This window comes from Monocercomonoides exilis, assembly GCF_001643675.1.
Source record: "Monocercomonoides exilis strain PA203 chromosome Unknown scaffold10-1930038, whole genome shotgun sequence".
Lineage (NCBI taxonomy): Eukaryota > Preaxostyla > Oxymonadida > Polymastigidae > Monocercomonoides > Monocercomonoides exilis.
Window position 1 is genome coordinate 32,628 of NW_027150555.1, and position 15,330 is coordinate 47,957.

At 37.8% G+C, this 15,330-nt stretch overlaps 6 protein-coding genes across 6 annotated transcripts; 5 read left to right on the plus strand and 1 right to left on the minus strand.

Annotated features, from left to right (window-relative positions):
- The first annotated feature begins 546 nt into the window (after positions 1 to 546).
- On the plus strand, positions 547 to 2,405 carry MONOS_2730 (uncharacterized protein). The gene has a single exon (XM_067872673.1). It carries the CDS (start codon positions 637 to 639, stop codon positions 1,744 to 1,746), a length of 1,110 nt encoding a protein of 369 aa, XP_067731804.1. The 5' UTR covers positions 547 to 636; the 3' UTR covers positions 1,747 to 2,405.
- An 880-nt stretch (positions 2,406 to 3,285) lies between these two features.
- MONOS_2731 (uncharacterized protein) lies at positions 3,286 to 3,531 on the plus strand (the record flags this gene model as incomplete). Its single annotated transcript, XM_067872674.1, has 1 exon — positions 3,286 to 3,531. One exon carries the CDS (start codon positions 3,286 to 3,288, stop codon positions 3,529 to 3,531), a length of 246 nt encoding a protein of 81 aa, XP_067731805.1.
- Positions 3,532 to 4,329: 798 nt separating this feature from the next.
- MONOS_2732 (uncharacterized protein) lies at positions 4,330 to 5,149 on the plus strand (the record flags this gene model as incomplete). Its single annotated transcript, XM_067872675.1, has 1 exon — positions 4,330 to 5,149. The coding sequence occupies exon 1, from the start codon at positions 4,412 to 4,414 to the stop codon at positions 5,147 to 5,149; it is 738 nt and encodes a 245-aa protein (XP_067731806.1). The 5' UTR covers positions 4,330 to 4,411.
- Positions 5,150 to 5,356: 207 nt separating this feature from the next.
- On the plus strand, positions 5,357 to 5,686 carry MONOS_2733 (uncharacterized protein; the record flags this gene model as incomplete). The annotated part of the gene is made up of 1 exon (XM_067872676.1): positions 5,357 to 5,686. The coding sequence occupies one exon, from the start codon at positions 5,357 to 5,359 to the stop codon at positions 5,684 to 5,686; it is 330 nt and encodes a 109-aa protein (XP_067731807.1).
- Positions 5,687 to 5,966: 280 nt separating this feature from the next.
- MONOS_2734 (uncharacterized protein) lies at positions 5,967 to 6,176 on the plus strand (the record flags this gene model as incomplete). The annotated part of the gene is made up of 1 exon (XM_067872677.1): positions 5,967 to 6,176. The coding sequence occupies one exon, from the start codon at positions 5,967 to 5,969 to the stop codon at positions 6,174 to 6,176; it is 210 nt and encodes a 69-aa protein (XP_067731808.1).
- Positions 6,177 to 8,324: 2,148 nt separating this feature from the next.
- Positions 8,325 to 12,994, minus strand: MONOS_2735 (uncharacterized protein; the record flags this gene model as incomplete). Its single annotated transcript, XM_067872678.1, has 1 exon — positions 8,325 to 12,994. The coding sequence occupies one exon, from the start codon at positions 12,992 to 12,994 to the stop codon at positions 8,897 to 8,899; it is 4,098 nt and encodes a 1,365-aa protein (XP_067731809.1). The 3' UTR covers positions 8,325 to 8,896.
- Positions 12,995 to 15,330: the final 2,336 nt, after the last annotated feature.

The window sequence follows — 15,330 nt, forward strand, 5'->3', positions numbered from 1 at the left end:
AAATTTCATCGAAGGTTGTTGGTCTCATTTCAGAAGATCATTGCCTCCATGTGGAATCAAAGAAAAGTTCATCGATAATTTTATTGCTTCATTTTTGCTTCAACGAGAAAAAGATATGCTCTACCAGAATTTGTGAGGAATTTATCCAATTACAAACTTACAAAAGCTGCATTTCCCCATGACTATGATGATGGAGAAGGAGACGATGAAGCAGATGTTCCCAAAATTGAGCAGGAAGAAGTTGAAATTCATGAAGGAGATTACGACAACACAGGAGATGGAGAAGATGCCAGTGAATATTCTTAATCTTCACATTTTTGACCATTTTTAATAATATTCTTTTTATTTTTTCATACACTTTTAAAATTGAAATAACTAAAACCCACTATTATTAACATGTTATTTATGCATTACTGCAATTTATAAATAAAAACAAAGTCGTTAGAATTATTTTTGGCTTGAAAGGTGAAGTGAGCATATGCCAAATAAACTTTGGTTATTCGAATAAAGTATTTTATTTCAACAAAATTATCTTATTCTAATTCCTTTTATTTTTCTCAATATTCTTGATCCAAAATATAATATTTATCTGAAAAATTGTTGGCAAACGATTGACATTTTCACGGCTTATATTGCATGACAAAAAACGAATCCGAAGAATTGAATGGAAAAATAGAAAATAAAACAGACATGAAAAATATGAATTGTGATCCTTTGTTAAAGGATGATAAAGAAAGAACAGAGGCAATGCGTTGGATCATTGAGAAAAAGACAGATCCTCCGTTGGAAATTCGACATGGCGTAACGATTTATGATCAGGATGGTTGGACGATGGCCATGCACTACATCCGGAGCGTGAAGAAAGAACCGCCAGATTGGATGAGACACGATATCACACTTGCCAATAAGAATGGGTACTCAATGACAATGATATGGATAGAAAATATTAAAACAGAACCGCCACAGTGGATGAGGCACGAAAATACATTTGCAGACAAGGAAGGTAGGACAATAGCCATTTATTGGATAAATTTTATCAAAACTGAACCCCCTGAATGGACGAGACATGAAATTACTCTTGCTGATAAGAACGGGGACACAATGGCCATGTTATGGATATATAATGCAAGATCTGAACCGCCGCAGTGGATGAGACATATTAATACTCAAAAAAATAAAGATGGATGGACAATGGCCATGCTATGGATAGAAAATGCCAAGACAGAACCACCAGAATGGATGAGGAATGATCCTGCTCTTATTGATAAGAAAGGACGAACAATGGCCATGCTGTGGATTGAATGTGTTAAAACAGACCCACCAGAATGGATGAGGCACGATGAGACACTTGTAAACTGTTATGGCTTAACGATGGCGATGAAGTGGATTCAAGAAGTCAAGACAGAGCCACCTGAGTGGATGATGCATGACAACAAACTTACTGATATGCCTGGGCGAACAATGGCAATGCAATGGATTCAGTTTACTGAAACTGAACCTCCAGAATGGATGAGACATGACAATCGGGTTGCGGACAGGGATGGAAAAAGAATGGCAGATTATTGGGAAAGATATGTTGGAAGTGAAGTACCAGAATGGATGAAATGTGATGAGCTAATTTGCACTTATGAAGCTGGCGATGCTGATGAAGGAATGAAAGAGGAAATGGATTTGATCAAGGAAATATTAAAGAAACCCCAGAATAAGAGTGGAAAGAAAATACACGTAGCGATAAAGGTCGAATAGGGAAGGAAATATGCGGATTTACAAGTTGAAACGAGATACCTTTCCGCAACAAATGAAACTATGGATTGCAGCTGGTAATAGATTTGAGATGGTGAGTGTTGGAATAGATACGCCAGAAATAGAAGAAGACTGATAATTCCGCAAGAGTGATTGAATCATTTGCATTGAAGATATTATTTCTGAATTATTGAACAAACGAACCAACAGATTTGCATGCATGTTTATAAAGGCCGTTTGGCAACATATCTTAATTCATGACTTTTTCTTTTTTTTTCATAAGAATTTCTTTTTCTCTTTCAATAAATATTTGAACATGCTTCAAACAAATTTCATTTTGATCTCCTTTCGATTTGCTTTTGATTGTTTTTTCATTTTAGCAGAACATTTGAAGCTGTTCATTACAATTTTTATTTTTATTTATTTATTTATTTTTTCTTATTTTCTGAATATTTTCTATTTTTTTTCAAATTGTTTTTAACTTCATTTTTTCATTTTTACAATTATTTTTACAATTACTTTGAATTTTTTTATTGTATTTTTCTTTTGACTTATTTCCTTTTTTCTTAATTATTAATTATTTTTTCCTCCCTCTTTCAATTTTTATTAAATTAGCGAATCAATCTTTGCTTATTCAAAAATTATTTTTTGGAAAAGATAAATTCAACTAACCTTGTTTTGTTTTAAGAATTTGCCAATCAAACTGAAAATTTAGTTTGGCGTCTTTTCAATCAAATGAGCATTTCTGTGATTTGAAGTTGACAAAGTCAAAGAGAACAAATGGAAGGAGGCTGTGAAAGTTGTCTGTCTGTGCTGATGAGGGCGATGTGCAGATGAGCTTGATGTTTTCAAAGAATGCAGCAATTCTAACTTCCTCTGAGGCAAATTGGCTTTCAAATGATTTTTGGCAATGAATGCTGTGAAAATTAGGGAAGAGTTTCATTCTCAGCCTCTTAACCTCTGCCTCAGTTTAATTCCTGCCCAGATGTTGCTCAATCACCTCTTATCTTCTTCCTTTTCTTCTCCAATCATCTACTCAAGTTAGCTTCCACTTTTTGAATTCTTTTTAACATTCCTTTTCCTTTTTTTCTCTTCTCTCTTTTTTTCTTTGCTTCTCTTCTCTGCTTCTTCTTCCTCAGCCCCTTTTCCTCCAGCACCTTCTCCACAATCTCTCCCGCTTCACACACTGCAACCCCTCGCCCCATCACTTTCTCATCCAGCTTCACCACCACACGGTTCGACTGCGGCGATCGACATATATGTAGCAGCGATGGGTCGAACAGATCGTAGATCGATGGGAGCGCATTCACATCTGCCGCTTCAAAGATCCGCTTGCTCCCCGACTTCGTGCCCACCGACGCTGTAAGCGACAGAAGAGGTATCGCCAGCGGAATCGAATGAATTGCTGAAAGCGCCACACCGTACGCACACACAACACCCCCACACAGCACCACCCGCCGAGCCACAACAAATCATTCGTAGCGCTTGTTGCTCCCTCAGTTACGACTGTCTGTGATTTTCATACACTCCAGCCGCCTCTCGATGAAGTCCATCGCTCCTGCTGATGTGTATGGTGCTGCCACCGCAGACACATCCGAAGGGTCACTCGCAGGTGCTGATGATGATTGTTCATCTCCTACTGCCTTCTTCTTCTCTTCGCTTCTCCGCTTCCGGGATGATAAAGCCAACCGGCATGCTACTCCAGTTGAACATGACGAAGAAGACGAAGAAGACGAAGAAGACGAAGAAGACGAAGAAGAAAGTGAAGAAAGTGAAGAAGAAGAATAAGAATTTGAATAAAACAAAGAGGAAGATGATGAGGAAAAAGAAAAGTTAAATGCATTGAAATTTTATGAGTTTAATTGTCGTGATTTTGTTCATGGAAATGTGCAGAATTCCTTTTGCTTATCATTCTCTTTCTCTTTATCCTTTTTCATTTAAATTTTCCTTCCTTTCTTCCTTTTCCTCATCTCCATTCATCTTTTTCCTTCTTTATTCAACTTAATCAGTTCAATCTTTTCTCTCCGTCTCTCTTTTCTCTGTAAATTCTGTTCCTCATCACATCCCTCAATGTGAAAAATGCGTATTCTTTCTCTATTTCCTTCATCTTTAACGTTTCTTCTGCTGACATCCTCAAAATACCTCTTGTTAATATTTTTGAACCATATTCGGAGAATGAGCAGCATCTGAAGAAATATTTCTCTTTATTTTATTTTCCCCGCTTTTGTTTTATTTTCTGCTTCTTTTCCTTCTCATGATCATTTTCATTATTCTCCATGAAAATTCCCCCATTCCATTGATCTTTTTGGATGTTTGACGGAATAATTTATTCAAACATATTCTTCATCATTTCTCAAAAGAAATATTTGGGAAGAATACTTTTTCTCTTCTCTCTCTCTCTCCAAAAAAATAGCTAAGTTCTTTCCTTGTTCTTTCTTTTCTCATAATATCGAACGTCTTTTCATCGAGTTATCAATTCGTAAGAAAAAATTATATTCTTCTTCAAAAATAGCTTTTTTCCTCTTTATTTTCCTTTTTTCCTTTTTCTTTTTCTTCCTCTTCCTCTTCACTCTCTATCCCCTTCTCCCCTGTTCCCAGCCTCCTTCCGCCTTTACTGCTCGCCTATCTTTCTCTGCCCCGCCTAATCCGAGGCATTATAAACCCAGGAATGCTCTGCTTCTCCGTCGCCTCTCTCACTTTGCTTGCCCTCCACAGCCAGTTCAGCTACACCCTCATCGCCTACAAGGGAGAATGTTGTGCTGGCTACACGCCGCGTAACCTGGTGACTGAGTCAAATAGAAGCAGCATCATCATCATCACCTACTCGTCCGAGTGGGGAATGGACGAAGGAGAAGCACATAGGCTGAAGGTGAGAGTGAAGACGCTGAGCGAAGGAGAGAGATGGCGCTTTGCACATGTGTGGAACGAGGTGAAAGAGCAGATGAAGGAAACATACAACCGCAAGGAAAGACGGCCAGTGACACTGGATCGACTGATGTCGGTGTTTACAGATGGAGAAGGAGAGAGAATGAGAGTGGGGCAGCAGGGCGATGTGGTTGAGTTTGTGCCGGAGCTGTTTGGGCAGCTGGAGATGTACTTTGACATGCAGAGTGCTCCAAACGTGGAGCGGAAGCTGTTTGGCGGGCGGATGCTGAACGAGGTGATGTGCGAGAGAGGGCATGTGACAAGAAACGTGGAGCCATTCTACATGCTGGAGACAGAAGTGGCTGGGTTTGACTCGCTCATTCAGTCGCTGCATGCGATGATGCGGGGCTTGTTCACAAACGACTATGTGTGTGAGGAGTGCTTGAGAGAAGAGGAGGAGAAGAAAGAGAAGATGGAGAAGGAGAAAGAAAGAAGCAGAACATCAACTGGATTTCAATATTTGTCGCAAACGCAGCTGTAAACGAAGCCACGAAATCCTGTTTATCCTTCTCTTTCTTCTTCTTCTTCTCACTTTGGTTTCTCTCCTTCCTTCACTTCGTTGCACAAGGAATCCTTCTCTATCTTTGTAAACTCGCTTTCTTCCTCTCATTCCGGAGCAAAGACGATGTGGATGATGCAAAGAGAGCAGGAAAAACACACAGAAACACGCAAAAAATGCTCGTTTTTTATGAACAGCAGCGTCAGAAGCAGCAGCATGGAAAGAGAAGGAAGAGAAGGAGGAGGAGGAAGTGGTGGGATAAATAGCAGAGAAGGAAAAAGTGGCAGTCTCATTGGTGATGTTGGTGTAACTCCCGTCCGCTCCCCCTCACGAGCCATCCACCGAAGCAGTCTGAGAGTCCTTCCAAATATGCTTTTCGTTCATCTGCGGCGCTTCGACATCGATCAAAGCACATTCCAGAGAAAGAAAGTGAACTCCTTCTTCCGCTTCCCCCTTGACGAGGATCTGGACTTGTCTCCTCTGATGGAGGAGTCGAGGGAGCATTCAGAGAGAGAGTGAAGACAGAAAAGGAGATTTTCGAAGGAGCAGCTGAAGCAATCCAGAAGCAGCTGCTGCTGCTGCCAGCTCCAGAGGGCGGGTTTGCGAAGCTTTTGAGTCCGAGCTCGTTCGCTCGGTACAGCCTGGTGGGTGTGATATGCCACAGTGGGAGTATTGAGGCTGGGCATTACTACACGTTTGTGAGGATGAGGGAGAAGGAGAAGGAAGGAAGAGTGAAGGAAGTGGAGAAGAATGAAAGGAAAGCTGGGCGCTGATAAATTATCATATAGCCAGTCTGGTGATGGGAAAAGAAGAACTCGAAGATCAGTTTTTTGGTGGCGCAGCGTCTATGAGCAAGACGGTGGAGGCGCTGACGAAGGAGATTGAGATGGAGAGTTTAAAAGAAGGAGAAGGAAAAGAAGAAGAAGAAGGAGAAGGAGAAAGAGAAGAAAATATGAGAGAGAAAGTGCGGAGAGTATTGGAAGCATATGGAAAGTGGACGAAAACATAATGCAGATATGTTGCGAAAGAGTTTTCTTTTCTGCCTTCATTCCCGTTTCTGAAATTGGATGACAAGAGAATTAAGAAAAAGGATGAGAAATTGGATATGTGAGTCTGGTTGATGGTGAAGAGAAGAGGAAGGGAGAAGAGGAAGTGAAGAAGAAGAAGATGATGATGATGAAGGAGGTGTAGGAAGAAGAAGAAGAAGGAAAACGAGAAGAAAATGAAGAAGAAGAAGAAGAATTTTAATCTTCAAAATAGAAATGGTGAGAAGAAGGGAGGGAGGAAACGAAAGGATCAATGAAACCAGAAAAAGCAGAAGAAATAATATTTTTGTGATTTGAATGAAAAGAAATTGAAGAATTAAATGAAGAATTTAAAGTAGAAGAAGAAGAAGAAATTGGAGAAGAAGAAATAGAAGAAACAAAGATGCAGGAGCAGAAGGGGGAGCAGAAGGCGGAAGAAGAGGAGGAAGGGAAGATTTAGAGGAAAAAGCTGGAGAACGAGAAATACGAGAAGAAGAAGAGGAAGAAGATGAAGAAGTAAACCCATGAGATATTTGATTATGATTATCTCCAAAATGCTCTACAACACTGATCGTCTTCGGAGAAATATTTGAAATTTCTCCGAAAACAATGCAGGAATATCAGAGAAGCAGTCCAAAAATGAAATTTCTTTGAGTTTCTTTGTGCATTTTCCTTTGTTTCCAAATTAATTTTTGTTAAAAATTGAGTTTTCTGCAATTGAAGGTAAGAAGTCAATGTCTTTATCGAAATTGTCTTCTTCGAAGAATGTTTCGTCTCTTTTGGGGGAAGAATGAGTTGTTTCTTGTGTGATGAATATATTGGCTCTATCTTCTCTTTCTCTTTCTTCAATTAATGGTTCTTCTTATGATTTCAATGATTCTCTTCTTTTTCTTTCTTTTCCTTCTCATTCAATTTCTATTCTTTCCCCTTTTTCTTCTTCTTCTTTCAAACGACTTTGTATTGATTCATAAAATATCAAAATAATTTTGTTCCATTTCGTTATCCAATATTTGTTATGAATTTCTCCCTTAATTGCATCAAGTGCTCACATCTCTAACAAGTCTTTAATTTTTATTGATTTGTTTTCGCCGAGTTTTCAAAAATGTGAATGCACAATTTGCCAACCTCACTGCATCTGGCCTTCATTGCTCAAAATACTCCTATGATGCTGCTCAAGAAAAAAACACGCTCTTTGTTCCTCGATAAACTTGACAAAAAGGATTTATCCAATGTTTTGAGCCATCTCTTTATTTTTTTCGCTTCTTCAGATAAAAATTTCCCTTTTTGTTTTCCCTCTTCTTTCTAACTTTTTTTATCAAAAACTTTTTTGTTAAATGCGTTTCATTCTTCACAACATAAGAAAAGCGATTTGTTTGATAGCAAGATAACGAAATCATCAAATAAAATAACAAACCCCGAAATATAACAAGTCCGTAAATCAGCCTGCATGCGTGCGTCTTGAATCAAATGAAAAAAGGACAAATTGGAGAAGATTGCTGCAAACAAGCTTCATTTTGAGAAAGAATATTTAATGGGACTGGAAGATAATGGAGAAACATGAACTGGGAGAAGTGATTTAAGAAAGAAAAAGAAAGAGAAAAGAGAATCGTGTTTTAGGAAGCATCTTGATATTTTCCATTTTAAATTTTGGCATGCTTTATCATTTTTGAGATTCATTGAAAATAAAAAAAGTTTATGAAACTTAAATTGTTTGAAGGGGTTCGCTTCTTGTTGAGAGATGAAGAGAACATTGCTTTCCAATAATATTTTGTTCCATAGTTGAAATGAACAGTTTCTTCCTGTTGTCACAATCTTCCATCACCTTATTTTTGTGGGTGCTTAATTGGGTTTTTGTTTTGGAGTTCCGAACTATTATCAAATCCTTATTGCTTGCTTTTAGTCAAATTTTGTGAGTTGCATCAAAATACTATCTTTCAAATGAGAGAATATAGTTTTTGTTTTCAGATTTTTGCAGCGCTCATATTTTAACAATCTTTTTCATTATACAATAATTTTTCAATATTCTTTAAGGTGAAAAAATGTTATTCTTTTTATGATATGATAGCAGAATAAGTTTGGTACAAATAAAGCATTTTTTCATGGAGAATAATTTTTCCTTAAAATTTGTTTCTAATTGTTAAAGAATCTTGTAAAAATAATGAAATTGGAAAAAAAAGCATTCTCTCTGTCTCTTTTTAAAAATATTTCCAAAAGCTGGTATATGATGACTTTCACTTTCCAACAATGAAAAATTTGAACTGCAATTCTATTCATATAAATTCTCATAAAAAGAGGCGCATTGAACAAATCTAACAACAGAAATATTTCGATATAAATATAAACAGATATACAAATCCATTTTTATACAAAAATGTTAAAAAACTCTTAAGAAGTTCCAAAAACATAATGGCAAACGCCATATAAAAAATTTTTTTCATAAAGAAATATAACTTTTTTAAAAAAATATCTCTAAAGTTAATGATGGAAAAAATGAAAAAATAATTGAAACAGAAATAAAACTCTCAACAATTATCGTTAAATGGAAATTATTAAAAAAAATTAAAATAATTGTAATTTCAAAAATATACATACATATATTTTTCCCCCTCTTCAAACAAGTGGGAAAACATTTCAAAAGAAAGGGGAAAAAAAATTAAAAATAAAAAGAACCATCCACTATAAATCCCATTTCTAATGCTCCTTGCTAATTCTTCTCATCCGCAATCCGCTTGTATTGCCTTCGCTTCCTCTTTCTCACCACACAGGCAACAATTACAGCCCCCACAACTGCAGCAATTGAAAACACACTCACAGATACAGCAATTGCCACCAGCTGAGCTGTTGTCAACTTCTTCGGATCTTCTTTCTTTTGTTTCACCAAAGTAATATATTCGGTGCTCCTTTTTTCTCCTTCTGATATGCCGCTTGGGTATCTCAGCCGGCAAACCAACGACGTGTATTCATCACCTTCTAGCAGTGATGAAGGAATTATCACTCTCATCTCTGCCTCGTTCACATACTCAGAAACGGGGCATTCAATCCACTCCTTCATTTTCCCCACTCTTTTCTTTGATGCTTCAACTGTAAGTTCACATGGAAATAGATACGACCCGTGAATCACAGCTTGTGCTCCTTCATCTGGTTCGATAATTTTTCCTTTTCCTTCCTCGACTTCGCCCTTTGTCTTTTTAGTAATCGTTGCATTTTTCAAAATGGGGGTGAAGAAATATGAGTCCATATCATCAGCAGCATTTCCACCTGGTTTACTTTTGGTAACCATTCCAAATGGTTTTCCATTCAATCCATCGCTTCCAGGTGCTAAGGAGTTTATATAAGTATAATTAAACATTGGATTTGAGTTAACTATGATGTTGTGCCTCATCGAAGGATACTTCTCCCAATTCTCTCCAATTGGGTGATTGTTCACAAAGCTGCAGTTGTTCAAGGTCAGACGAGAATACGTTGAATAAATCGCGCCGTCGCTGATGTCCACAAACGAGCTGTCATTAATGGTTATGCGAATCGCTCCATATAAATAAAGCAATCCAGAATCCCATGAACACAGCTGACTTTCCTCTTCTCCGATTTCATTCTTCTGATCGCTGCTTGCAGATGGCTTCTCCAATTTCAAAAAGTCATTCTTCTTTTCTCTTTCTTTTGAATTTCTGAATTCGTTGTTTTGTTTACCATTTGTGCCGTTACTATTTCTTCCGTAAATGACTAGCTGTGAAAATATTTCCGATCCTTGTTTGAACACTATCAGCCTATACGGAAGAGCCCTTCCTTCTCCACCCTTCGCATTTTCTCCTTTCAATCCAGTATGCCATGGCCTGAAGACAACATCAATTATTTTCAAGTTATATTCAGTACAAATCACATCCAGTACGTCTCCTTCAATGGCATCTGGATACTCGATGTCAATGTGCTCAAACCTCAGATAATAGTCTTTCGTATAAAACACAGCAATTGACTCCTCCGCTTTCATATTCGCACCAATTCGAAGGACGCCCCGATTCTTCTCTGTGGTTGTCAAATTCTTTGAAACAGTACCATATCTCTGTTCCCACTCAGATGATGGTTCAGATGCAGAAGTGAGTGTTACGTACTCGTCAATCAAAAACGGCTTGTCCACGAAGACTCTTCCAATAACATGCATCGTCATAACTCCATTCTGGATTCCATGCTCAATGGCGGTGCTGATCAGATCACACGGTTTTTCTTTTTTCCCGCAAATTTTGTCGTCACTGGCCTTCACTCCTCCAACATAAATATTCTTCGAATGATACGGCAGTTTGTTCGCTTCATCGCTCAGAAGATCAACAACATTCACCTCTCCCCCGTTCCTTTCTTCCAAAAGCATCAGATTCGAATTTCCATATATCTCTTCCATCTCAAATTCAAACAATTCTTCTTTTATCTGCTTTCTTCCAATCGGAAACGAAAGATATACAAGTTCTCCTCTATCCGCGCAGCAGTTACTAAATATCATCCCGTTCAATCTCAAATTCACTTCTGCTGTTATTTTGTCAGCAACTCGAATAAACATCGCTCCACCTTTCGGCTCTTCGTTTGACAGAAAACTCCATTCATTGATTGCATTTTGTGCACTTTTACATGAGCAATTATTGAATTCATCATTGTAAAAACTGTAATAATTAAAATTTCCAATTTCCAAATACAGAACTCCTCCCAATTTGTGTTCTTTCGAGTGACAATTGGAAAAATTTCCATCGAAAAAACTAAGCTGACTGCACTTCTCCAAAATAGTAACAATTGACTGTGTTGTGCTCGTAGTGGAGACTGTGTCCATGCTCAATTCATATAAATCAACATCTTTCGCAGCTTCAACCAATATGATTGCAAAAGAAGATGTGAAATGAGAGATAAGCACGTAGTTAAGAGAGAGCTTTCCCATTTTGCATTCAATCAGCACACAGTTCAGCATCTGTTTTGAATCTGTGCATGAGATGTTCACCTGGTCAATTTTAGTGTACACCCCGTCTCCATCACACACAAACAGGCCATTGTCTCTCCCGCTCTGTCTCGTTGTGTCCACTTGCACATCTGCTCTGTACAGTCGAAAATTCGCATTTTGCCGCACATTAAACAGTCCCTCACCTAGGTGCACCTTCGCTTCGTCTAGAACTGTTGTAATGCTGATGATGTTGTTTTTTCTGTTTGTGACTGTGGCAAACCTTTCTTCAATCAGTATTGACTCAATGTCGTATTTGTTGTGGTCTTCAGTTGTATATACTGTAAATGTTCTTCCTTGCTGACAATTCAAGAGAGCCTGCTTCATCGTCTTGCAAGGCCTTTCCCTTCTTCTTCCGCATCCTTCACTGTCTTCTCCTTTTTCGCCATCAACATCAACCTCTGCTGTGTCAACGCGCAGCCAATCTTCATGAAAAACAATTGCTCCATCTTTCTTAATCGCTCCTACTCGATGGTCTTTTGTCAAACTGAAGGAATCTGCATCAAAAGGCGATTGATTCATTTCGATGTCTCTTTCACTGCTCAATACAAGATCATTTCCGCACTGTTCTGCTGAATTATCTTTGAAGAAACAGTTTTTAAACAAAATTTCGTCGATCAGTCTTGCCTCTTCTCCTAAATGAATTGCCATCCCTCCGCCTGTCATTGCCTTGCATTCCAGAAATGTACCGTTTCTGCATTCAAATTCTGCCATCTGCGTCAGGTCACGTATCAGCAGCCCTCCTCCATCGGAAGCTGCCTCACAGCTGCGAAACTCGACATTTTCCAACTTCACTTTCCCTTTCATCACACCAATCATCACTTCTCCTCCACGAACAGCCCTTCCCCAATCAAATGAAGTATCGAGAATGTTCAGTTCACTCTCTGGGTTCATCATCTCAAAATAAATGCAGCCACCATTTTCTGATTTCAGAGATCGAATCGAAGATATTGTACATTCGGAAATAATTATCTTCACTTTTTTGTCTCTCCCACTTTTTGCTTCGAGCAACGCTGGTCCTGCATTTCCCCTCTCAACAGAGCTTAAGCGGCCTCCTTCCAGTGTGAACGAAGATGGAAGCTCCAGTGCACATTCTTTTTCAAGCTTTGCATAGTCCACTTGAACGTTCTTCAATTTTTGTACAGCAACATCTTCGGATATGTGCAGAATGGTCACACCAGATAGATAATAATATCTTAAATAACCCCAAAAAAATCCATCAATTGATAATTTACCTTCTGTTATTCTCAAGATCGAAAATGGGGCATATTCATCAATCCATTTTTGAAAATATATGTTGCAATCCATTATTGTCAAATCACCTTCAAGGCCTCTAGAAAGAATAATTGCAGATGCTTCTTCTGCTTCCTTTGATGACTGTCTAGTTTTAAATGGAATAAGATTAAATGTCAAATGTTCCAGAGTCAGGGTTTTCTCATTTGCCATGTGGAACATCCCTTTCGCAGCAATGTCATCCAATTCAAAATTGACTGTTCTTCTCGTTCCCTGTTCCGATGCTGCTTCCATCGCAAGGCTGAAATCTTTTGAAAATTGAAAACTGTAAGGTGTTTCAGTTGAGTCAACAATCTTTATGGTTTTATCTCCAGGACCTTCCCCAAGCAGCTCAATTCCTTTCAAAATTGTTTTGCACGGATCCGCTTCACTTCCACAGTTCTGCTTCGAATCGTCTCCTTTTTCAGAAATAAAAACGGCATCAATAGCTGCCTCGGGATAGCCATCGGAAAATACATTTGACAGATTTTTGTAATCGTCTTGCCGAGTGGGACAACTTGCAAACAGAAAGTTCGCGAGAATCAAAATCAAAAACATTTTCATAGAAAGACAATTGGTTGTTGATCAACAAAAAGAAAACCACTGTCAAAAGTGTTCTTGTTCTTTAAAATTCTTATTGCGTCTTTCTTTTTGGAAAAATTGCACCATGTTTCAGACTTTTCATTTCTGTGTGTTTACAGTTTTATTATTTGGGAATGAATTTCAGATTGAAAAAACAACATATTTTCCACTGTTTGAGGAAGAAGAAAAAAAGACATATTTTTGTGTCAACGAATAATATCTCATTTTTATTCCGAAATATTTTTCTTTCTTCTTTTTGTATGTTTCATTATTAAAAAAAAAAAAAAAAAAAAAAAAAAAAAAAAAAAAAAAAAAAAAAAAAAAATAACAACGAATCATTCATTCAAAGAAAATGAATCGAAACAGTTGCTTCTAAACAAAAATTGCAACAAAGCAAGAATCTCAAAAGCAACTTTTTCATTTGATTCTTTCATTTGTGTTTCACGAGAAGGGATTTTTTTGAAAAGGAAGATCAAAGCTTATGTGGTACTGTTTTCCCAGCGAATTGAGGCAACTGAGACTTTGGAGATACATGAAACAACTCTGATTGACCCATTGATATTAACTCGCTCCGATCTTCTTCGCGATGATATTCATCCCATTTGCTAAGGAACGTCAGCGTTTTATATGTTGAAGCAGTGTTGATTTTCCTGATGATGGAGCTTTTCATTTTTTTCTTTTCTTCCATCGCAGCTTCCTGTCTTGAGTTGTGTTTGGCCATCAATTTCTCTTCGTTGTTGATTCTGCCTTCAAGCAAGTGCTTCTCCTCCCTTCTCTCTCACAAATCTTGAATCTGTGCACTCTGGTGCGTTAGTCCTCTCTCTTTCCTCTTCTCATCGACACGTTCAAATGTGCCTGCGTTTCTCAACAACTTGAACCATATCCCATCAACTATTCATCCTGCGCTGCTGGTGCTGACTGAACGATTATTCAGAGAACAAGAAGAACCACCTTATTGAACAGCATGCTAGTTTCAGCACAAACAGAGCACAGCCAGTGGCAGAGATTTCTATTTGCAAATGCTCATCTCACAGCATGCCCACTGCTCCAGAAACAGAACAGACAAAGGAATCGCCAATGTTGCAAAGCAGAGACCTCCACAATTCATTCCCATTTGCTGCTATTTGCCGCATCAAGAAAAGATCAATCGCAAAAATCACACATACACGCACACGCACAAAGTGAACAGCAGAAGGCAAAGCGAAGCAAATGGCAGTTCGTTTTCTTGAGACAAGAACAATAGAATATTATTCATGACAGTTGCGAGTGAATGTTTGCAGATGGCTGAGGAAAGAGAATTTGGTTGCAAGGGAAGCAAGATTGAAGGAGATAAAGATGAGCCGCTGTTGAGGAAGATGCACAGAATCCAGCGGATGCAAAAACAGAAACAGAAACAGAAAAAGAAACAGAAAAAGATGATGATGAGCTGAAATTAAATGGTATTTTTTCTGGCCAAATGTTGAACATAGAACTGAAGAAGTTGTTGTGGAATAGCAACATTTTGAATTGCCTTTGTGACATATTATGGAATTGTTGAAAACATGTTGCAAACAAAACAAATCATGATTGACTTATTATTTTTTCCAAAAGAGCTCAACAAAGCAGAAGATGCAAATCAATGTGGAACAAAGCTCAGTGACACAATGAGAGATAACTTTTCTTTGTTCAGATCGTTTCATTTAGCACCAGATTGTCTTCATAATCGCTATACACAAAATATTCTTTTCCGAAAAACTTCGATCATCCAATTCATTTCCTTCACTCATTTGTTGTCATTTTCCCACTTTCTAATTGGACAACAGCTTTCTTTGTTGAAAACGCCCCAATGCGTTTCACTTCTTTTTCAAGTTGACTTTTCACTGAAGTTGTTTTCATCCAAATCACAGTTTAAGTGAGAAAAGAAGCATGAAGTCTATAATCTCGTTTATTTGCAAATTGCTGTTTGATCCCTTGTTCATTTTTGCCTCATTTTTCTCACTCAAAAAAGGAATGAGCATTTCTATGAAATGCATGATGTTTTGGCTTTGAAAAGGCTTCACACGCAGATATGTGCATCATGAACTGAAACACTTTTATTGTTTGTTCAACAGCAAAGAATAGAAACTTTTGACAATTGTGATTCTTGAAAAGACATCCCAACAAAAACACGTTCTTCAGTTGTAATTCCAAATTAAGGAATAAATTTCCATTGTTTTCTGTTTCACAGGAATTATTTCTCGCAATTCAGTGGTGTATTTTATCTTTTGTTCTCCCATTTTGCTGATGGATAATTTCGTTTAGAATAATAAAAAATGATTACGATCAAAACATCC